The sequence below is a fragment of the Lonchura striata genome, chromosome 4 (genome assembly GCF_046129695.1).
Source record: "Lonchura striata isolate bLonStr1 chromosome 4, bLonStr1.mat, whole genome shotgun sequence".
NCBI classification, from domain to species: domain Eukaryota; kingdom Metazoa; phylum Chordata; class Aves; order Passeriformes; family Estrildidae; genus Lonchura; species Lonchura striata.
Window position 1 is genome coordinate 47253966 of NC_134606.1, and position 24221 is coordinate 47278186.

The 24221-nt window shown below is 38.5% G+C and overlaps 1 protein-coding gene and 1 long non-coding RNA gene across 2 annotated transcripts in view; one reads left to right on the top strand and one right to left on the bottom strand.

Annotated features, from left to right (window-relative positions):
- Positions 1 to 16760, top strand: part of DKK2 (dickkopf Wnt signaling pathway inhibitor 2) — a 38617-nt gene extending 21857 nt beyond the window's left edge. Inside the window, exons 2-4 of the mRNA XM_021525501.3 lie at positions 12890 to 13040; positions 13684 to 13833; positions 14362 to 16760. Of these exons, the coding sequence (XP_021381176.1) occupies positions 12890 to 13040; positions 13684 to 13833; positions 14362 to 14612 (552 nt within the window). The 3' untranslated portion in view covers positions 14613 to 16760. The remainder of the gene's footprint in view (positions 1 to 12889; positions 13041 to 13683; positions 13834 to 14361) is intronic.
- LOC110468010 (uncharacterized) lies at positions 5349 to 21898 on the bottom strand. Its single transcript, XR_002464968.1, has 3 exons — positions 21857 to 21898; positions 18864 to 18972; positions 5349 to 5391 (listed from the first exon to the last, which is right to left on the bottom strand). It is a non-coding gene; the product is annotated as an uncharacterized LOC110468010 (long non-coding RNA).
- Positions 21899 to 24221: the final 2323 nt, after the last annotated feature.

Sequence of the window (24221 nt, forward strand, 5' to 3'; positions counted from 1 at the left end):
TGGGAGAAACTTCTTAGGACAATGGGAATTGTGACTGTTTGAGACTTTTAGTCTGTGGAAAAGGGGTCATTTTCTGTTTTGTTTTGGGTTTTTTTTCCTGTGGTTTTTTTTTACAAAATATGCAAGCACTGAGGTGAATTTAGTCACTTGGCTATGCCAAGAACTGCCTAGTGGGTTTTGCAACTCTTCCAGCAAAGCAGGTGTGTAACCACCACTGATGTAAGAGCTGGTTCAGTGCAGGTGGAGAGAGATCCTCAGGGCAAATTGCTCATCAGAGCTAAAGACATGGCCCAAAGGGAAATGTGCTGTCTTGTTGTTTTAATTCCAATGTATTCTGAGCAATCCTGTCTTCTGGAGATTTAGAAGAGCAGGAAACTGAAAGGGAATTGCTTGACTTGGGAAATACCTCTTTTATGACTAAGGAAAACCACCTAGTGTTCATTACTTTTCTGTGATGAAGTACTTTTAATTCATGTCAGCCTGGTCTGTTTTTCTTCCTCCTTGTCATGAAAGAAAATAATATGTTACACAATAGGTGAATCACACTTTGTGTACAGTTAACTATTACAAATGTGCATATATTGTCAGAAATATAAATATAAATAACATCAAGGATCTGAATAATGTCAATACTGCTAGCTGAACTACATGAGATTTAGTTATAACTAGTTTTATCTGTCTAACTAAAATTATTTTTTTTTCCCTTGGAGTGTCAACGTGAATTATGGGGAAACAGTAAGTCATATCTCCCTATCTCCCATATCTTCTAGCAAACACTGTAGTGAAAATTAAGGAAGGAAATCTTCTTTTGTCATAATTACATAGGCATGGTCAATGTTTGATTTCAGAATAAAATTTAAGGAGAACTCTGCACAAAGCCATGCTCTAAAAGATTTTTGCCAGTTGTTAAATATACTGAATTTTTCTGTAAAATATGCTTTCAAAAATCAAGTTATTTCTCTAAAATATGCTTCCATGGGTTTCACTCAAAAGTAGGATTCATTTTTTCACATCTGGCTGGTAAATGTGACTGTCTTGATTTGTGTTTGTCACTCTGTAAAGGAGATAATTGTTATAGTCATTATAGCTTATATTTAGCACATCTGAAAAGAAGGGTATAAATTCAGAAAAAAATTAATCATACAGTTAAATGAATTATTTCTGTTCTGTGTACTTCTTATGTGGCCTTGGTGTGCACAGCAAGCCATTTATACCCCACTACCTTGGGTCCATCTGCTTAAAAGAAAGAAAAAAGAGAAGGCAGACAAAACCAATGAAATAAAACACTTGAAATCTTTTCTACCCTTGTTGGTTTTTGCTGTAGGCTATCTAGCAGGTAAAGAAATGATCATGTACAATTTTAAGAAAGCACAGCACCCAGACAGCACAGCACCTAGACACTGCCTCTGGGCAAGGTTGCAATGCCAACAAGAGGAGGCCAGACACAGGATGACTCTATGTTTGCAATCCTGGGCATGTAAATGTGAAAAATGCCTGCTAACAAAGTGTGCAGTACCCTGGGGAATGCAACTCATGCAGAATAGAAGTTGTCAAGAAGGTGGTGCAATATTACCATGGTTCCTGCTTCTTTGCCTTTCCTAACAAGAATCAGATATACACGGAAGTTTTCACTACAATAAAGTTGCGAGAACTAAAAAGTAGTATCAGGTTCCTGCATCTGGCTTAGCTTTAGAAGTGGAAATATAGTAATGGGATAAATAAAAGGGCCACCCACTATAAAGTGTGGGTGACCAGTATAAGGAAAAAGCACCCCCCCTTTAATGCTTATTATTCCAAAGGCTGTTACAAAGAAATTGCTCTCAGTCTGATGTAGTGCCAGACACAGGGGATTAAACTTTTTAACGACTTTTTGTTGACCAACATCCAAGACATCTAGGAGATTCTGTAACTCCACATAAAGAATATTATTTTCAGACATGAAGAGAGTGCTTGAAAACATAAATTCAGAAGATAGGATAAAAGGTAGCAGGGAAAAGGATAAATGCATGTCTCAGCAGAAGAACAGTTTATTTTGAGGGTGGAGAACAGATTTAGAGCTAATTCCATGTTAAATGCCAGAATTCTAGATGATTGCTTGCTAACAATAACTAGAATAGGACAATGTCCATTTTGGCTTGATTCAGAAATTGTGTGGGAATATCCTTCTTTCTTTCTTTTCCCTCTCTTTTTTCTTTCATTTCTCTTAGATTAGGTCGGCATTTTTCCCTACAAATTAGATATTTTCTGAAATCCTACTGTTCTGTCTCTTTATGGTCCCTAGCACTGAAGGAGGTCTTGCTTGAAGATGGAAAAGGGCCCAAAAGATTGAGAAGAGGGTGTAGTTGGAGTTCAGTGTCTGGAATGAAAGATGGTCCCCCTGTGACTATTGCAGACTGAAACTAAGAGCAGTCTCTACTAACTCAGGGGCTGCAGGCATAAATGTAGTCTGAAGCCACCCTGTTCTTGCCTCCTGGACTGCATGTGCTCGCTCTCTCTTCTGAGAATTGGGGTCTGGGTTTGTTTGAATTAATAGTGAAGTCATTACACTATGTAAATATGTTAGTTTTCATCTGGTTTTACTCACAAGCTATTCTTGCCTTGCTGTGCTGTTCCTGTTTTCTTGTTTGTGCAAAATTAACCAGGAGCATTTTAAAAGAAAAGAGGGGGAAAGGGTGAATAGTGTTGAAACCTTGATTGCTACGTTATTTACCACAGGCTGAAGTGGTAGGCAGTTCCAACTTAATCATATAATAAGAGTACAATGACATTTTTAATGGAGCTTTTAGGAATCCTTTCCCTTTGTCATCTTTGGCCTTCTTTGTGTAAACTGTGATAATTTGCCTTAATAGCCTAGTATTACAATTTTTCATTTTAGTCTTACTGAAGAGTCAGCTGAGCAGCAGCATGAGTCTAAGCACTTCACAGAGGTTGCCTGTGCCCTCGGGAGGCTGTGACCAAGTGTTTTCCCAGGACAGCTGGTTTTCTGCAGGTAGTCCCACTGCATAAGCACTGCTGGCTCCTCATCCAAGCACAACTGCTCCTAGAATGAGTCAGGATGAGGAGCTACTCTCATACTGTACTTCTTCCTGTTGCTATGAATAGGAAAGCCCCCAGCTGCATTATTGACTTGTCCTGTTTCTCAGTCTCACTCATGCAGACCAATTGTAAAAACTGAAGAAATACTAACTTTTTTTGTTTCTTTCTTTTTCCTTAAAACTCATGGACTTCTGTGGCAATGCCTCTGAATCATCTGTGGTACAAGAGATTGGAAAATGGGAGCTGGTGCAAGTACTCCAGAGCTGGTTGGTTGTTCTGACATTAAAGCTGGAATGATGGAATTTTGATGTCTGATTTCAATTCTTTGTAGGTGCTTTGGCATTCTCAGCTCCCCCTGCAATGGAGCAGTCACAGCCATCATATTGCAGAGGGGCTCACCAAGAACAGGGAAAGAGAGAAGGTGTTCAGAATATCAGATGACAGTGGTGGTTTCTGATGCATAGAGGAAAGAACTGGGGGTTGGAAGAGGCATGAGTCAGGTGTTCCCACACAGATGACCATCAGAGAAGGAGACAATAATGCTAACATTCAGTAATGATGTTAGATTGTGGTCAGCAGTCTGCTGAGGCGGAGACTGCAGTTCATCCTTCTCAGACATATGACATCTGGCTACCTTTCCAGCTGCCACAAACTCATGTTTTCAGGGCTGCCCTTTTAAATATGAGAAGCAGAGAAAGCACATTTTGAAAAATGGTGTCTTAAATGCTTTGTATTCTGCAATGCAAAGTGCGTTCTGTAAGGAATACCAAAGTAATTTCCAGGGTGAGGATTGCAGATGCTGCACAAATGTTTATAACCTGAAAGCATTCTCTGTCCAGGCAGTGTAGCAGAAAAAGGAGAGTTTTTGCACTGACTTCAGTAAGACAGATTTTCCCCTTGTTTTTCTAGAATTTGTGAATGTTTAAAAACAAAGGCAGTTTACTTGCTTAGCCGGAATACTACAGAAGGTAAATCTTGCTCTGTATACATGCTTGCAGAGATGGCTCCCAATAAAGGCTCCGCCTTGACAGTGTGCCATGATTTGTAGATGTTCAAACCCAGGTGTTAAACAGTAATTTGCTGCCAGTTTCCAGCAGTGTTATTCTACACCCAACCACATCATCTGAGTATTTCCCTCTGGTTTAATGCCTGGTACTTCAGGAGCCATACGGTCCGCTAGAGCTGTTTTAATCTGGATAGTATTCTTAGTATTACAGCTGCTCATCCATTGCAGTAAATGTGTTGATCAAAAAGCCAGAAGACTCTCATGCTGAAACGGATGATAAATAGCCAGTTAGAGACAAAACTAAAAAGAAAAACCATCAGAGAAGAAGTGGGGAAAAGGCAGAGATAAAAGGGCAAGAACAGTCTGCTGAAAAGACTGGACATAGAACAAAGCATGTGTTAACAAACCTTCATTTTTTGAGCAGCCTTTGGTGATGCATTTGAAAATGACATAAAATCAAGACTTGGAGGCTTCCTGTCATATTGACTTAGAAAGACACTGTTGACTTCAGAGATTATCTAACATTGTTTTGATGCTGCTGCTGGTGGTTCACCAAACAATGTGAATCGGACACATTGAGATAGAGCCTGTAAGATTTGGGGTCAAACTGAATGTTCCCCAAATTTTTGTACCTTCTTTAATCATATCTTCTGTAAAGTCACAGTTCTACAAAGCAGGAAGCCACCTTAAAATTCAAGCAGAGTTGGTGGCTCGCGATCTCTCCAAATGTTGAGGAGGAAATGCTGCTATGAAATAATCATGGTCACAATACCAGGTAGACAGGGAAAAGCTGAGCACCTCAGTATGTACACTGTGCATGGGGCAGGAAACATAGTTTGCTTCCTTTGAGACGACAAGATTCAGCAGAGTGATGGACCTAAGGGTTATAGTTTGTCTTAAAGATGGGATAGAATAGGAAAACTCGTAGCTGTGCTGCCTCAGGGACAATAATGTATATGTTGTATTCTGGAGCAAGTTTGATGCTGTTCTGTGATAAACAATGTACATATTTGTGCATATTTTGGGCATACTGTGCTGCCCTTTAAGTTACTTGAAAATGTAACTAATTTCTGGTTTTATCTAAATGAGGAATTGAAGGGAATTAAGTGAAATAAAAATTTAAGGTGGATTATTCTAAGTGTGTTAAACATTTGGGTTTATACTTTAGTGACACATGTAAAATGCACTAAAGTATGGCAGGTTTAATTGAGATAATAGTATGCTCCCAGAAATTTTGCTGAACCACCTGCAGTCTTTCAGATTACCTTCTTCCATATGTCCTTCTGAAGCCAAGGCCAGCTTTAAATAGACACTACCTTCTCCCAGTAGGATGCAAAGTGTAGGTAGTTCTGTAAGAGAAGGTGTAGATTTATAAGCTGTATATTAACAGGTTGGAGTGATCTAGATAGTGTAGACCTAAAATGCTTGTTGAAATTCATTATGTGGGCTGAGAGACCCATAGGGTCACATGTGAATGAGATATCATTCAGGAAAATCCTTGGAGGTTTTTTTATGTCTGCGCTGGGAGAGTCACCGCTAGCACTGACTAGTGCTGTGTGAAATAGGGCAGCACAGCTCCCCTGTTTATTTGGAGGTGTTTGACTCTCTTTCCACCAGATGCATCTACACACTCCCCCTGAGCACAGCTCCCTCCACAACTTCCTAGTGCTTGCAGAACAGGATGTTGTTTTCCATGGCATTATTTTGTGGACAAGGAAAACTTATGAGAGGACCCCTGTGAGTTTGCTGATACAGGGACTCAGTTCAGAGGGACCTCAGTGAGATTTGTTTTCTGGTTGTTAAGATCTGAGTTTTCTTTGGCTCTAGCATATCATGAGAGCTGAACTACTGCAGGTCATAGAAATGTTCTTTCCCTGAGAAAGGGAAAGAAAAGGGTGGTCTAGCAGTAGATTGAGAATTCCTTTGAAAATGAATATTTATTGTTTAAAAATGTATGCTTCTGGGACCATTATCCACACAGTTTGAAGGAATGATCTTTGGAAGCTGCAGTATATGTACCCATGATGTAGCACTCTGTGAATCAGACCTCATGTAACAGCAATGTTGTGTTAAATTGAAGAGTTAAAAATAAATTGTCTCAAGAAGAAAGTGCTTGTACTGAATCTAGAGGCTGAATGTGGCACCTTTCTCTTTAGGTCTGGCAGAGAAGTGGGTCAGAGTTATATTATTTTAACAAAAAGGAGGTTTGGTAAGAAAAAATGAATCATTGAACTTGCTATGGCAACTGAAAGAAGTAAAACTGCTTAATTGCAACTACTGTTAAGTTTTTATTTTAGGAAGGATCTGTGCCACAGCAGTCACTGAGAGTTGAGAGTTTCTGGTTTCTCAGTCTGAGACAGGATCCATGTCTGGAGCTGTCTGAGAGCACAGCATGATTTCCTCTGTGGGATAAATTAACCATGGCTTTGTGCTTGCACACAGTGAGATCCTTTGCTATCATCTGTGCCTGTGCTGAGCTAAGAATAGAAAAAAGCAACATCAGCAGTGCTGTGGGAAAAATACATCACTCCAGATGGCTGCTGATAAACACTTTTTTTGTTTGGGATTAATAATAAAATAGTAAATAATGGTCATTTCTCATCCACAGCTTAACTTACATGTCTGCTTAGCAGTTAGGAGAAAGGCTGAAGTTTGTCAAAAGTGGATTTATCTGGATACACCTGAGAAGCTATCAGTAAGTAGTTTAGTTGCCTTGTAGGGCAAAAGACAACCCACAAAGAGCTGGGAGTTTGCTTTGTTTGTTGGTTATTAAAAGGCTTTGAATTCCCCTCTTACCCCCTCCGTTCTGCTTTATCACATTCATGTGGTGCTGAATAAAGAGCTATTATTTCCATTGTTACTAAGGTTTGTATCCTGTGAGATCATGTTAGGATTTCTCTCAGACTTCTGAGAGAAACTTCACTCTGTCTCCAAAGAAGCGAGTGGGACGAATCCCACATGTGATGTATTCATTTAGCTCTACAGGCCACATGTTGCATACAACTGTCCCACCAATGTTGATATGTTAAAAGCCAAAACAAATTTGAGACCCAACTCAGAATCAGGCCCAACTGGGGAGCCAAACAATGACTTGCATTCTTTGTAGTTAGTCTTGACAGCAGGCTACTTGGTTAAAGCATATGTTTGCATTTCCTAATTTATTGGCATGCTTTTAATTTGTATTACTAATTCTTCAGAGAAAGAGAAAAGAAAAAGAAAACATGGCACCCCTGTGGCTATTTCATATGTTTGCTCCATGGGGATCAAGTCCTTGTTCTGAAAGATAGTTCTGTCCTGTCCAAAGCAGGATGGGTAGGAGAGACTCTCACCATGACTGAGCCAGTTGGTTGCTTCATTGTGCCTGATGGCTTTGGAGTATTAAGCAATATGCCCAAGACTAAAGGCAAACAAGCTCTTTTGTTCATCTCTCAAGTGGAGGTTGGAAACTCTGTCCTCTTGCCTATAGTTCAGGACAGTTTTGATCATCTAGCCAGCATACTGGCTACAGAGAGGTCAGCTTCCACCTCCTTCACAGTAATTATTTTAAAATTTGAAAAATTGAAATAGAGAAAATAACTTTTTCTCCTTAAGTAACAAGTGAGCAATAAACAGTTGCAGTACCGATTCATTTGTGGTAACCTGTCTCATAGACATTGTACGAATGTCAAAGATTGTGTAGATGTGATATAGAAAAGATTTTGGCAGCAGAAAATGTCTGTAGTATGAGGTAGCACAGCCTAGTGGCACAGGTGTTTGCACAGGATATTAATAAATAGGGATAGTATGTACAAGACTGAGTAAGAGTCTAAATTAGTTTTCTGACATATGGGTACCTAGGAAGCAAGGCCATTCCTGGTTAATGTATGTGTCCATTTCCTTGAGTCCCCTGTCTCACCTTTGCAATATAGCTACTGCCTCTTTGCCAAGGGAGAGAGGATGATGAAGGACTGACCTGGTAGCTCTGGAGAGCTCTCACTTCTTGGCTGTACAGCTGGTTGTAGCTTTTCTCCTCTTCTGCTCAGTCCCCACTATCATCAGGCGATGATTGTATGGCCCAAATCTGGCAGCGTATGCAGAACAGTAAGTGCAGTGGTACTGTCATTTCTGTGGTACATAAACTGTATCTGTCTTACTGAGTGCTGCTTGGCATCTGCAGTGAAAGGCTAATGGACAACCTCCATGCTGTTTATTCTGCTGTGAGGGGTAGTAGCTATGATTTTCTGCCAGGACTGACTCTGCACTTGGATTTTATGATGTATTTTTTTTAAAGTTTATTACTTCTGGGGGAATCACTACTGATATCTGTTCCATCAAAACACCTATTTGAGCACAGCTCCTCTCAGTGTTGAAGGTGGGTCTGAAGCCAGCAGTGTCTTGACTACTTGTGCTGGATAAGTGATGACATGGTCTAGGTAAAAATGCCAGTGGCTCTTCCTGCCTTTCACTGTCTTGATTAGCTAGTACGGTGTGGAGTACTTCAGCATAAAAACAAATGAGACATCATAATACGTGCAGATGAGAGCCTGGTGACTAAGGCACTGCCTGGGAGTATTGTCTTCAAATATTTGCTGGAGGCCATGCTGAAATTCAAGACCTTATCTCCCAAAGCTCAATAAAGTATGTTTGCCATCAGTCTTCTCACCCTTCAGCACATTGTAGCATCTGTCTTACTCTCCCCCTGGAGTGCTTCTCCATTACATTTTATAGTGCCAGACAGAGAGACTCAAACTGTTTGACTTCTTAGCACAACAGTCTCACCACTTAATATTGCTACAGCTTGCAGTGAAACTCTGTGGTGTCGATAAAATATATGTGATAGCAAACGATCCAGCAAAAATATCATTGAGGAAAGGGGCTAAGAGCTCCTCTGTCAAAAGGGGAAGACAAAGGTAAACATAAACCTCACTGCTGCATGATTCTCAAATCATGGGAATGACATTACCCACATAGCCAGAAAATACAGATAGTTCCTTATGCAGTGTTCCTGGGAAGTTAACATAAAAAGGAAAATCTTAGTGCTTGGAATGACTTGTTCAACTATAAGAATCCCCAATGTTTGTCCTCTATCCTCTGCATAATTTTCCTTGAGTATTTCTATTATGCATTCATGAAATTTTGAATATAAATTCAGCTAGGAAAGAATATTCTCTTTCTCCAAGAGAAAAGTTTAACATCTCTGTGTTGTTGTGACCTGACTGGTAAAGATTAGTCTTGGTGGACTGATGCAGGTGACATTTGGGCACAGCACAAGCAACACCCATTTCAATGTCTAGCCTGAATCCTCCAACATTGTGAAAATCCCTTTGCTGTACAGTTTTGGACAAGTAATCAACACTATCTTTTATACAAGGATTGTAATGGCTAATTAGAATGGCTGAGGAAAAACCATGTCAGTAAACAATGCTCTTAATCAGACAACAAATTCTAAAAAGTGACTCATTATCACAGGCAAATCTAGTTCATGTCATGCTACGGGTGACTTGATTGCCTGTAAGCGGGATAAAAAAAAAGATTGTTTAAATGCAGCTTCAGGGAGAGCTATGTATTTTATCTCAGTTTCATCTGGTTTCCCATAATATCAAAGCTGTGCTTAGTGGATGGAGATTTACAACCAGAAAATGATACGTGTAGCTGAGGAATGCGAAGGGATGATGTGCCTTATAGAATTAGTTATCATTGCTGGGGAAGTAGAGCTGGTTTACAGCTTGCTTCTTCCCTCTCCATCTGGGACTGATCTGTGTCTTTGTGTTGTATATAGGAAATGTTCTCTACAATTCTCTGAACGTAAAGACTTTGTTCCAGGCACTGTGGTGCAGGAGATTTTGGAAATCTTGACTTATGCATAGATAATAGTTAACATGCACATTTTTCCATGTTTTCTTTACCCTGTATTTTGAAGAGGTGTACCTAGATTGACTCAAGTGACAACAAAGGAATAATTATAGATGCATTTCCCTCCTGGTAGCAAAGGCTAAGAACACAATATATTATTTTCTTTTATTTTTCTCTTTCTATAATGAATGCTACACGGCAATAGAAATTACTCTGCTGAGAGCAGGAATTATGTCAATTCTAATGAACGTCTAGTGACTAGGAAACAGACACAAGGTTATAAAGGCATTTTTGTTTTAAGGTCCTGATGATTGATAGCCAGGCTATAAATGGATAGTGATTTTGGCAGATCAAAATAGTTGGTGGCAGCAGGCATTTGCAAGAGTGTTTCTAGTATGGCTGGCTGGTAACTGGTCTTTTGAGTGGACCTGTTAGTTATTATCTAAGCTACATGTAACAGACTTCTTTTTTTGATGCGCTGCAGTCATTTGCCTTAGGTAGGTCAATTTTGGCTTATTGTAATTCAGAAGTATAATTTTTATTTTAGAATGGGCTCTAGATTGGGAAGAAAGGCTGGGTTCTGTTGATTTTCCTAGCAATTTTTGAAGTTGTCTTTTATTACTTTTATCATCTGTCAAGGACAGAGCGCAGAGCTGACAATTTAGATGCGTATCTTAAAATATCTTTTCCATGTCACTCAGCTTAAAAGCCAAAAGTAAAACAATCACTAGATATGGTATGTGAGAGCATTCATTAGCGCCATTCAGGATCAGGGAACTCTTTTTTTTTTTTAAGAAGCTATTTGAGGAACCAAAATAAAACTGCAAGTAGGCTTCTTGCTGACAAGTTGCAGGTGTATGCCACATGCCCATATTGGAAAAAAGATGCGGTTATGAAGGTCTTGATGACAGACAAGGGTCTAAAATGCCTTCATCTCCAGGTTTTAGCCAGTTCATCTGTTTTTTATTTGCATTTCCTGCAGCTAGCAGAGTTAGTATTTTCCAAATTCAGTATAACCATGCACAGGTCTATATAAAATGGCTTTTCTTTTTTTTTTTTTTTTGCATTGTAAGGATCATAGGCTAATAAGGTATAATTTAAATTAAGAAAGTCTTACTTTTATAGTAACTATATAATAAATTTTCAGTCAGTTTTATTTATTAGTTTTGGAAAAATGAGGGAAAGGAGTGATGGGATTGAGAAAAGAACAGTTTCACTCCACTTTGATAAAATAAGTAGAATATGCTTATGCCTAAAGAGTACCAAAAAGGTATTTCTATTGGTATCTTATTGGTACTTCTAGCTTAAAAGATCTGGCCTTCTTTGGTTTCATCCTCTTGAGGAAATGTCCATTCTTAAGGCTAAAAGACTTCCACATAGTTTGGATTACTCCAAACAGCTGCACCCTGGAAAAATTCTCAAAGGCACATATTCAGAGGGCAGAAGTAATGAGGCAGCAGCATTTGGGAAATATCCAGCCAGCACTTTTGGTACTGTAAAGTAAATTTTGACAACCAACTCATGAAGTCACATGAGAAATGGCATCCCCTCCCACTACTGACATGAGAGAAATATGTTAGGTTTTCTTTGAAGATCTCTTGTTTCTTATGTGATTCTCAACAGAATCACATGAAGACTGATAAACAAGAGTTTCTCCATCTAGAGAAATTACTTCCAAAGTGCACTCTTAAAGATTTGGAAGTTTTTTATTTTCTGAGAGAAATATAAGTCTTGATTTCAAAAATTATTACAGAAAAGTAATAATTCTACACTGGAAATTAGTTGGGCATTTTTTTTGGGGGAGGAACGATTAATTAAAAAATAATTTTGAACAGCAATAGTTTTATTTATTTGAAATACTGGAGAAAATTAGTTGAGGAAATGTAAACATAATTTTCCAGGAAGTGTACAAAATTTATTGTCATCTTTTTTTATTTAAACAAATTCCTCAAGAATAATTTTGAGGAATGGAAAAAAATCTGTAATAAATTTTACAGGAAGTAAAATTAGATTCAAACAGATACCACAGTTGTAGCTGTGTGGGAGTCAGCAGAAAGCATCCTGGAATGTGGCAGTGTGTGTTATTATGTCTCTTTCAAGAATCCTCTCTTTTCCTTTTGTAGGAATAAAGTTTTCTTTATCTTTATTGGAGAATGCAGTGCTTTTGCCTTTTTTTTTTTTTCTTTTAAAAGTGTTTTCCTGTGAAGTAATGCTGGCTTTGATGAATAGAGAAGAATTGTATACCCATGTATCTGCTTGCAGGGAATTATATGTGTAAGTTATTTTGTGCTCTATAATACATTCCATGCTGCATACCATAGGGTGCTGTTTAGCAGGTGGCAAGTATAAGGAGTATACTGAGACCAGAAGTGAATGAAAGGTTATCAAAGTGAAATGCTGACCAGTGATGTTTATTCACTTCCAAGGAGTCCCACCGCTGTGGGCCAGGGATGAGTGGTGAAGTTAGAGACATTTGAATGAGTGTGATGCAGATACTCATGGTGACAACACTGAGCTTAGTGATTATAAACCAGTGTGTATGACAATTGTCAAAGGAAGAATGCCTCCTCAGAATTTTAAATGAAATGTTATCTATTGTAATGTGTGTTTTGGTATTGTTACTGGCTTTCATGGCTGTGTTGATTATTCATTGTGGAGTTTTAAGCTCTTGCCTATGAATCCACAAAAAGGTGTATTCTCTTGTGCCCACATATGTTTGAAATAAGGAAAGTTGAAACCATGAGTAAGCAGGTTCCATCTTTTCTTTAAGCAATGACTAGCAGTTGTGTGAGCTTAAAGATTGCTGTATAACTGCAGCGGAGCACCCCTAGTTGCATCTTCTTGCCCAGTGAATTGTTACCTTAGCTATTGTTTTACTTTGGAGGTTTCAGCAGCGGTAGTTTATTTTCTTGGTTTTTGTTTGTTTGCTTTTTTTTTTTTTTTTTTTTTAAATGGATTGCGTTCATTCCTTGTGCAAAGGAGTGCCTCACTGTAAACCTTTCTCTTCCCCGCCAGGCCTATCCTTGCACTAATGACAAGGAATGCGAAGTTGGGCGGTACTGCCACAGCCCTCACCAAGCCACGTCTGCGTGCATGCTGTGCCGGAGGAAGAAGAAGCGCTGCCACCGGGACGGGATGTGCTGCCCCGGGAACCGCTGCAACAACGGTACGGCTGCCAGCTCCGGCTTCTCTGCACAACACCAGCCTTCTCGACATCATCTGTTTCTAGCAACAGTATTTTTTCCTGGGTGACAGCTCTTCTTGTTCTAAGCCAAGAACACTTAATTGTCTACTTCATCCCACGCTGCCTATTTTTCTTTAATAGTATTTCTATGTTTAGGGCTCAGGTACTACCAGTATTTTCTTATATTTTGTGGTGGAGAAACACAAAAATGCTGCTTAAAATCACAGCTCTACATTCAGTGTGCTTTGGTTCATTGGAAGACTGCACAGAAGTCATATTTTAAGGAAGCAAAGGAGATTTAATGAATCCTGAATCTACCCTCCCTGAGGAGATTTATAGCCATACTGTTTGCATTTCCATGGAGACTGGAGAGAGATGTCTGTAAGAAGCTCTCCAGGGGCTCAGACCATAAAGCCAGAGTGACAGAGAGACTGTCTGACAGTGAGTGAAGCAGACCTGTGGTGAGGCTAAGTGCCAGGAGCCAGAGGTGAATGTGTCATTAGAGCTTAGCTTCACTGAGGCCAAACCCCGGTGCTTTCATCATCCTGACCTGGCCAGTCAGTGCATGCCTCTCAGCTGCTTTTTCTCTTATTCAAATATTTGAGTGGTTGTCTTTATCTTGCAGGTATTTGCATACCAATGACTGAAAGCATCCTTACTCCTCACATCCCTGCTCTAGAAGGGCCACGCAACAAGAAGAATGGCCATTATGCGAGCAAGGATTTGGGATGGCACAACCTGGGGAGACCCCGATCCAAGCTGTCACACATAAAGGGTAAGATGACATTTGGACTGGACTGCTCTGTTCCTTTGTGACAAGAATCATGTTATTGCTGTTAAGATACAGCAGTGGAAACCAGAAATAGGCAGTAATTTCACAGGGAGTGAATGTATTGTGAGAGATCACAGCACAACTCAGAAAGTGATGTAATGTCAACCGACAGCTCCTGTGATTGAAACAGCATCTGCTTTCTTCTCTGTATCAGATGTGGACTAACAATCATGTTATCAGTTGTGCAAGACTGCAGACATCCTCCTCTTGTAACAGCCATGTAATTGAACACTTGTAATTCTGCTTACAATCCTGTAGTTGAATTTCTCCTTACTAAGTCTTATGGCAGGTCTCATGAATTACCCCCTTGAACTTTCCTAATTAATATTTTTTCTTGTGTTTGCATCCTTCAAATAGCCACAGGTGGAAATACCACCTCTTCTTTTTGTCAGTTCCATTTGCATAAGTCTGCACTGAATCTGTACTTTCACATTTTAACATGAGATAAAATAATTTGATTGTTCTTTTTAGGACACGAAGGCGATCCCTGCCTACGGTCATCAGACTGCATTGAGGGACACTGCTGTGCTCGCCACTTCTGGACCAAAATTTGCAAGCCTGTGTTGCATCAGGGGGAGGTGTGCACCAAACAGCGCAAGAAAGGGTCCCATGGACTGGAGATTTTCCAACGATGTGACTGTGCCAAGGGCTTGTCTTGTAAAGTATGGAAAGATGCCACCTCCTCTTCTAAATCAAGACTTCATGTGTGCCAGAAGATCTGAATGAGGATTGGGAAGATATTAACTGACTGTGGCTTTATGTGCTTAATGCATTATGGCATGGCGGAAAAAGGGGACTGCAAATGAAAGTGGAATGCTAAAGTATCAATTAGAGTGTGAGTAGAAGTCACATCAAATGCATTTCTTTTTGAGCTGGTGGTAAACACAAATGTAGTTGGAGTTCACCTACCACGCAGTTCTCCTGTAAATAATTCTACAGTTTCTGGGGAATGCTAGTATGCAGACAAGTAGAGTGGAAATGAATGTCACTTACCTTGCTGTGTTGTCCCATGATGTTTCAGGGGTTCAGTGTTAGGGCTACAGTGGGTCTACAGCGAGGTAAGGATTTTCTACAGAAATTGTATACATTGTACTCCTATAGGAAGCAGTGCATGCCAGGAAGACTCATCTGTCAACACATCACTGCAGGTGTGAGAAATGGAAATAAAGTTACTGTGAATGTCTACATGCCCTCATTATTCAGGGCTGACATTCAGCAAGGAAGCACTCCTGCAGGACAAGAGTGCTATGTTTTGTGGGCCCTTATGAAGGAGGTGAAAACTGGCCATCCCAAAATTTCAAGAGAGCAGCAGTTTATCTTAGAGGAGGCATTTAAACAGAGTTTTGTTTCCTATACATGGGTAAATTGAAATGTTTATGTAGTTCAATGTCATAGTAAGGCACTTAATTGCTTGTATTTTTCTCAGTTTACTTCTAATATACATTGGGTTGAACAGATGAAGCAAATATGTGTGCATGCTGAATCCAGAATTATATACAGGCAGTTCCTCATTAGTCCTAAATATACTTTCCTTGCCTAAGCATTCTTGCATTATAGACATTTCCAAAAGAAATAGCAGAGTGTTGAAGTGCTTAACACGAAGAGCTTTGAAGTTGTTTCTCTATTGCTGTTATAATATATTCAACACCTCAACGTTTGTTGAAATCTTTCAAGCATAGTGCTACAAACTCAAATTTTACATCTTATGGCACTCTGCAGCAGTATAATGGATTTGTTCTCAAGACAGCAGAGAAGGAGTTGAGTCTTGTGAGTATCTCCTCTCCTGCAGAAGAGGATGTAAGAAGATGGCATGATTTGTTAAACATCGTGTGATGTCACAGCATACCAGCCTCCAGCATGTATTCAGCCTGAGAACTGGTGTCCTCTCACTCTGGAGTGTTCTTCCAGGAATGACAGAAATACATAGACTGTGGAAACAGCTGCCAACCCTACGTTGTTTGTGTATTGGTTAGAATAAGGACAGCCTCTCTCCCATGACTTGTCTCCCAGCTCTTTTCAAACCTATAAAGTTTTACTTATTTTCAAATATTCCTTTGTATAAACTTTGGTAAAGAGACTGATATTATTTTAAAGAAGTTCAATTCTGTAAGTGACCTACTGCTATGTTGTAATTACCCATTTATGATTACCCATTTTCATGTTCTATGGTACAAAGATAAAAAGATACTTTTCTGTTTATTCAGTTCTGCACAACATGGGTAGGCCAGTGTGTAGTTTTACTTTGAAGACCACATTGCCATTACCTGATATATTTTTCCACCAGTGAGATACTTTAAAGTTTTAGCTTGGCTACACTGCTTGATTCAGCCTTCCTAATTAGAAAACAGACCTCATCTTCATTGCCCTAATCTTTCATAAGAGTCTAAAGCAGAAGAGTATTTCACACACCTCCTTCCCTACTAGAAATAACTCTTCTTACTCCAGCATTTTCCAATGTCACTGAAACAGAAATAAGGTTCAGGAATTGCAAAATACTATAAAAGTCCAGGAACCAATTTTACAAGTTTTATTTACACTGACACAGCACATACTCAGAAGAGGAACTCAAGTGTTCTCATTGCTCAAGTGCTCGCTACATATAAAAGAAAATGAGCAAGGGGGTTGCAGAAATGGGGTCCCAGCATTTTTCAGCTCTTCTTATTTGGCCTACCCGCCATTTTGCTCTTGCAAAACGCAGTTATTTGTAATAATTTATTTACAGGAAATGTTTAATGAGATGTATTTTCTTATAGAGATATTTCTTACACAAAGCTTTGTAGCAAAATATATTTGCAGCCTGTTGAATTTAATGTAGAAAAAATGTATAATAAGATTAAATATATTAAATTTCTTTTCACATTCCACCCCAAGTATGTTACCCATATTCTTTTTCCTTACTTGCTACTTAAGAAGAGTAGTTATTTACAGAAAGACATGCAAATCAATTGAGAAAACAATCTTGTATCTTAGCTATGCAAGTAAAAACATCTGATTGTATTTGTGTCTGTGTGTAGGCTGAGTTCTGGTAAAGAATATGAAGGTCATCTTAAAATACCCAGACATCATTTCTACAAAACTGGTTTAAGTGACAACTACCTGAATGTTTCTCTTGGGCCGCTTTAACCCTAAGCACTCAAGAATATATTTTGAAAATAATGCACTTGGTTGTGTAATATAAAATCAACCAGGTTAAGTAGAAAAGGTATCCAGACACATTTCCTGGATAGTGATATATACCAGAGGGATTCATGCTGGATAAAGGTGGTATTCAAATTACATAGCATTTTGTTAGAGGCTACAGCATACAAATGCACTCCTGCAAAATCTATAACTAGCAATTCTGAAATGGCAACTTACAGCATTCAGCTCTAATAAGATGAAACAATCCATGTGACACAACTGCGAATACCATTAATAAAACCAGCAGAGTTTTGATCCCAGGAAAACTCCTGCAGAGCACAATAAATATTGCAAAATAATGCCTGTGGTTATTGAGCAATGGTCTTGATATCCCTGCTAGTTGTTTCTGGTAACCCTTTGCTCCAACAGATGTACATTTGGGGGATGGAATGATCTCCAAGTCACACAAGTGATTGTATAAAATGAAAAGGTTTAGCTACTGTCATTTGCAATATTTGATTGGTAGGCCTTTGAAAATTCCAACGCTTTTGACATCAACATAATAAAGTTGTGAGCATTTTCAGAGCCCAATGACTTCAACAAAGACTGCCAAAGCCTTCAGAGATTTCATCTGGGAACAAAAACAATAGGCACAGGCAGTTCTTTGCACACCACAAATGCTGAGCCACATAGCTGAACAGAGTAGCATGCGAGCAGTTTCAAAAGACTGAACTTTGGTTGTTTAAAAGACAGTCAGTCAATGTTTTGTGAAATATACATCAGTCTGAGAATAAAAGAACAGCTAAATTTTGGGATAATTGCTCTCACTCACTGTGTCACTCATCACGGGAATTAGAAATGTGTTTGGTTCAGTAACATTTCAGAAATCTGCTGTCATGACACAAGTACACAAGATGTTATTGCTGAACAATTCAAACCATTTTCCTATTAGCCTAGAATAGCTTCAACAATGCAACATCTCTTTGGAAATACTTACTAACTTTCCTAAAAATATGGATTTCTACTTTATAACTACATATATTTGATTCACAGTATAAATGTGGGTGTGTATCTATTACTGTACTATTTGCTTTGTCTCATTTTGTTTGCAACCTATAGTATTTATTATTTTAAACATTTTTAATTAAAACAATTAAAATTATTTATCTGCTTCTATAACAACACTTTCAACAGCAAACATCCAGCAACTGCCACCTAAACCAGAATTCACTGAAATTTAAGCCATCTTCTGCATATCCTGACTTTCCAGCTCATTGTCTCAGCAACAGCAAAATAGCCCTCACCAAACACTATAAAATATCTTGGGCAGAGGCTGAGAAGAGACATTCCTAAACTATTCCTTCCCTCTCTACTTTCACTTTAGAGCTCTGCATCATCACCCCCACTAGCAAAAGTAAGTGCTATCCAAGAAAGTTTGTATTTTTCATCCCTTCTAGTTTGCTTTCTTTCTAGGAAAGCCATTTAAGAAAGAGATCCTGAAGGTCAAACCCACAGAAACTCATATAACAGAGGCTCTAAGCTCAGGCTTTTAAGAGTTTTGAGATCTATCCTCTAAATTTCAAAAACTTGATTGCTAGGAGAATTAGGTATATATCAAAACCACATTTATAAAAAATAAAGAAATCTTGTTATTTGGTTTGTCACTCACATTTTCTGAAAAAAAAACTGCCCACAGTGGTGGAGTAAAAGCAAACACTTCCTCCTCACCCAAGCAACTTTCCCTGTAGTCCCTGACAAAGGGAAAACAGTTGGTTTGTATTTCTTTTGCTCTAAGCACAGTGTACACAAAGGAATAATTAATTTTGTTTTATAATAAAGTTATGGTTTCTTACCTTGCTTACCAGTCTGAGGTATGATATCTTGCTTTTGCTGCATTAGACAGGAGTGAAGAAACAGTTAGCTTCAAGGTCTGTGCTCCCTCATTTAAATCCTAGTGTTTCACTGAAATAAACACAGACTTTCAGCTCAAGTGCCTTATCAGCTAATACAGTTTTTCACATGCTCGCCACTACCAAAGACTGCTACAGTACAACACAGACCCTGTATCCATTTTTACCATTTGTTTAGGTTCAACTTTACCTGGCTTCTATGAGTTACTGAGAAGCCCCAGATGTCTGCTGCAGGCCACTCTCACTGCTCTGCCAGCTCTTTTCTGCACAGCCCTGCTTGTGGCAGAAATGCAGGAGGTGAGGGGAAAGCACTGAAAAAGCTGGAGGTGGCAAGAGTGGGAGCCAGCCCAAAGCTTGAAACGGTGGGTACAGGCGGCAAGCTAACTCACAAAAAGTACTTAGATGCTGTTGCAAACACTGTGAACATTAATGGTATCCCAAACAATATTTAGGAGCAGGGAAAGGCAAATGCCCCTCTCTTTGCTCCTGAGCCACGACCCCACAGTACTGTCCCAAGGAGGGGAGGCATGTTTTAGTGGCTCAGGTCCCCCAAAAGCTGAAGTGTTGAGCCCATTTTCCCTGGAAGTAGTATGCCTCTCACCTTGGTCTTCTGTGTATCCAAATCCTGGGAATTCCAGAGGCTTTGGATTCAGGCACATTGTTTGGATAACATTGTTATAGCTCAGAGCCTGCCCGTGCTTAGGGCACTGAAAGTCTGTGCAGAAGGAAGAGGCAAAAGCAGGAGACAGCTGCTCTTTACAGAGCTCCAGCTGGTCCTGGAGCTGTTATTTTGACCACCACTGATGTGACTGACCCTGATGGATATATGGCATTGGATAGAGCGCGTTGCAAATTTTTTTGTTCTGGCAGCTCCCTGGGTTTTTTTGGGAATTGCTTATTGTTATAGCATGAGTGTCAATTACTTATTTGCAAATGTCTGGTACCAATAAACTCTGCTCTTTGCAGTACCAGCTTACAGCTTGATTTAGAAGTGGTTTTCTGCCTGCCAACTTCCTGAAGCAGAGGAAATAATCCTTTAGAGGAAACTAAGATTTGAATAAGAACAGGGGTGGGTTTTGTTTAATTTTTTTTCCTTGTTAAAAAAAATATTTAGAAAAAAAGAAGAAAACACCATTAACACACAAAGATTTATTGAACAAATAGTAGTTTTAGGGTCTTTAGCAAAGCTTGTACTGTAATTCTCCACTGTTGTTATCAGTTGGCTGAAGAATAGTTACGAAATCAGAAATGTATACCAGTGTGGTTGCTGTGGTATGGTTCCAATTTTCTATTCCTCATAAGCTATTTATTTCTGAGAGTATCTTATTCAGCAATATTCACTCAAACTTGCAAATTTTTTGTTTTAAAAATCAAGTATTAAACATTCAATTATTCAGTACAATTTTAATCATAGGACTCACAAGTATTGTTTCTTTCCTTAGTGAAGGTAATTTTTAATTGAGCCATCCAAGCATATAGATACATTGAAAAGTACTGAATGACATAATGAGTTCCAGAAGAAATTTGCCAGGAATTTTGGAATTCAGCACTCTAATGAATCCAATGACCACCCAAAGCTTTAGAAAAATCCACCTCAAAGTTTTTTGGGCAATGTCTTTTTGTCAATATCTGAGCAGTTTTGGATATTGCAACAGTGCTTAAAAGAAAATCCTAATATATGTGCTCCCAAAGGGCAGTCAAGAAATATTTTTGAAGTTCAGAAGAGGGTGCTAACTGTCCTTGCCAATGCAGCACACTGATAGCTGGTAATACTGTACATTTGGAGACCTATTGGATTAAACTATTGGCCTTTTTAATTACTTGAAAGCCAGTGCTCTTTATCCTGGAGCTTCCTTCCAATCTGTGTAGAGATCAATGGTTATGGAGGGAATGTTCTGCATGTCATAGATAATTTCATTAGATGAATAGAAGTAGAAATTTCATTAGAAATTCATCAGGATGGCTGTAAACACCTCTGGAGCAAAAGGCCTTCCCTCTGCTACCACAACTTCCAGTGAGAACTCAAAATGTATCAAAACCTATGAATTCATCAGATTAATTTTGATTTCTCTGCATCTCTGGATTTTGCGTTTTGGCGGAGTCAGATGTGAAAATGCCAAAATACAATTTTCATACTGTCTCCAGCCTGACAACATTTAGAATCTCACAATAATAAGCGCCATTGCAGAACTTGTTTTCATGAGATTTGTAGCTCAAAACACAGATCCAGAATGTTCAGAAGCTTTGAGTAGAATACAGAATTCCTTATATTTATTCAATTACCAACTCTGAAACTTGTTGAGATTCCCATGTTAAAAGATCTTGTAGAAATGTATTCTTATGTGATTGAATACCATATTGTGCAATGCATGAAGTACATACTCAAAAAGCAGAAAAGATCAAATTAAGAAACTTTCTTTCCACATCTGATGCTGAAAACTAAGTGACTCATGACAGAGTACAATTATTCAGCCCTCAGCTTGTATTGTACAGGGACTATATTAACGATTCAAACCAAAAATAGAGAAGTGGAGAAGTGTGTTAGCACAACTCACCTGAAAGCTAGAGTGGCACCAAAACTGTATTATTATATATAATATAAAAATAAAAATAAATATATAACTATATAAATATAAAAATACCTATGTAATAACTAATCTTCATGCACCCCACACTAACTAATCATTGCACTGCAGTATACCTGTCAACATTTACAGCAACAGGACTTCACCCATGTGAAAATTACTTATTGAAAATATTTGGTTGTCAACAGGCAATTCCCATCATGGTGCCATAAACCTGTCCATGCAGTTTGTGTGTTGACAGTCATTACTATCATTAGTGAAAACATCTCTAATTATGCAATCAGGAAGACACTCATATGAAGAAATGGTGCTTTGCATGCATTCATTTTAACAAAAGTTGTAATTACTTACCTATAATCTGAGTCAACTTCCTTGGTGCTGCCTTTCCCATCTGGATGAAGAGGTACATTTTTACATGACCAAACATATTTAATGAGCTTCTCAGCTGTGTTATCAGAGAAATTTTACATGTCCTAAAAACAACACAGGAAATTAGTTTTCATCTATGAGTTCAAATCAAGTTTTATTTTTAATTATACATTAACATATCTGCATTTTTTAAAAAAGATTAACTGTTCTAATTTTCAGACTGTTTCATGTTTATTCCACTTCTAACCCAGTTTCAGAATTTAAATTTAAATCAAAGAAATTGCATGGAATGTAGAAGTAAGCAGAACTGAATGATCATTTTTAATTTCTACTGAACACTAAATATAATCAAGTAGACAAACTGTCAGGAAAATATGAGATGAAGCCTGCAACAACTTGAAATAAATGCTGGAATTCCTGTTTATTTCAATACATTCTGAGTGTTTCCTTAAATACATGTCTGATACACAAACATTTAGAGTATATAGAGGCTGATTTAGCAATGATTCCCTCCCTCAGTCATCAGGAGTAACAACATTACAGGAACAGAAAATAATTGCAGGAGAAGATTCATGGAGGAGAATAAGGAGGTTTGGTTCAAGGGTTGATGGTTTATTGACATTTTAGACAGAAAATTACTGTGAAGATGATGATGAAATGCTATAAAGTAATGAGAGGTTGAAAGAAGTAACCTGATGCAATAGTTAAAAATTCTTCACGTTAGAAAGAAGCAGTATGTCATCATAATACTCATGTGCATTATGAGATACTTTATTTTACCTGCTTAGCCCATTTAAACAGTCAAGAATACTGTTCTAAAGCACAGCTCACACATGATATCAAATAATATTTCCCTCAAAGTCATTTCAGTTGAAATCACTGAGATAGAAGGTGGCTTGTTTCATGTTTAAATACATCTGTTTTATCCCCATTTGGTTTAAACTGGATTTGTTTTTTTCTGTCTGGGTGAAGAAGACACATCTAGCCACTCACATTTCAATTAATATAGGGAAATTGGTGAGACTATTGAAACATGCACAGAAACTGCTAAAGTGATCAAGAGGTCAAATCAGCTTCATTGACACATTAGTAACTGTGGAGACACTCAAGTACTGTAGTTTAAAGGTCATCAGAACTAGAACTTGTGGCAAAATCTATGGAAAATAATTTTTTACACTTTTACTGCTTCCATTTGAGGCTGGAAAGCAGGATTTTTTATGAGGGATTTTTATTTTTGAATAGCTCTAGATAAAAATTCCTTTTGAGTATTCCTTCCCACTCTGGGACCTCAACATAAGGAGCACATGGACTTGTTGGAGTGAGTCCAGTGGAGGTCATGAAAATGCTCAGAGGGTTGGAGCACCTCTCCTCTGCAGACAGGTTGGGAGTGCTGGAATTGTTTAGCCTGGAGAAGAGAAGGTTCTGGAGAGACCTTACAGCACCTTCCAGTGTCTGAAGGGGGCCTACAGGAAAGCTGGAGAGGGACATATTACAAGGGCATGTAGTGATAGGACAAAGGAGAATGGCTTTAAACTGAAAGAGGGCAGGTTTAGTTTAGATATTAGGAAGAAAGCCCTTCTTATGAGGCTGGTGAAGCACTGGAATGGTTTGCCCAGAGAAGCTGTGGATGCCCCATCCCTGGAGGTGTTCAATATCAGCTTGGATGGGGCTTTGAGCAACCAGAATTCATGGAAGTGTCCTTGCCTGTGGCTGGGGAGCTCAAACTAGCTGATCTCTAAAGTCCCTTTCAAGCCTATCAATTTTTAATTTTTTTTCCTTAACCAAGTGTTCAATATTGATGTTGCATCTTTTTTTACAACAAACAACCCACTACAACACTGACATTTAGAAAATTTCCTTAAAGAATAGCAAGAAATGTAGACTCCATGCCTCCTTAAGTCACAGGAATGGTCTCCAGTTCTTAGCAGGGAAATATTAGCAATGAGAAATTAATTGTAACTTCCCTTCTGTTTGATATAAGAATTGGAAAACATATTTTCTCTAGAAAAACTAGTTTGGATTATGTCTGGGAACATTAGTGAATAAGTTTACTAGAAGACTTTTGTATAATGAGTTAACAATAAAAATAACAAAAACAACAACATAATAACAGCAATAATAATATTTTTCTAGTTTTCTAGAAGATTTTACTACATTTTAAAATATGTTATTTTTAAGCCTTAAAAATGTACAGGACTTAATAAAGGATTTAGCCAAAGAGAAGACCTGGCACAGGATTCCTTCCAGCAAATTTTAACTGTCTGAAGGTTAAGTGACATAACAAGATTATACAGACTAGAGACAGTGAAAAAAATAATCCACCTGCCCCATGTCAGAGCCTGCTTCT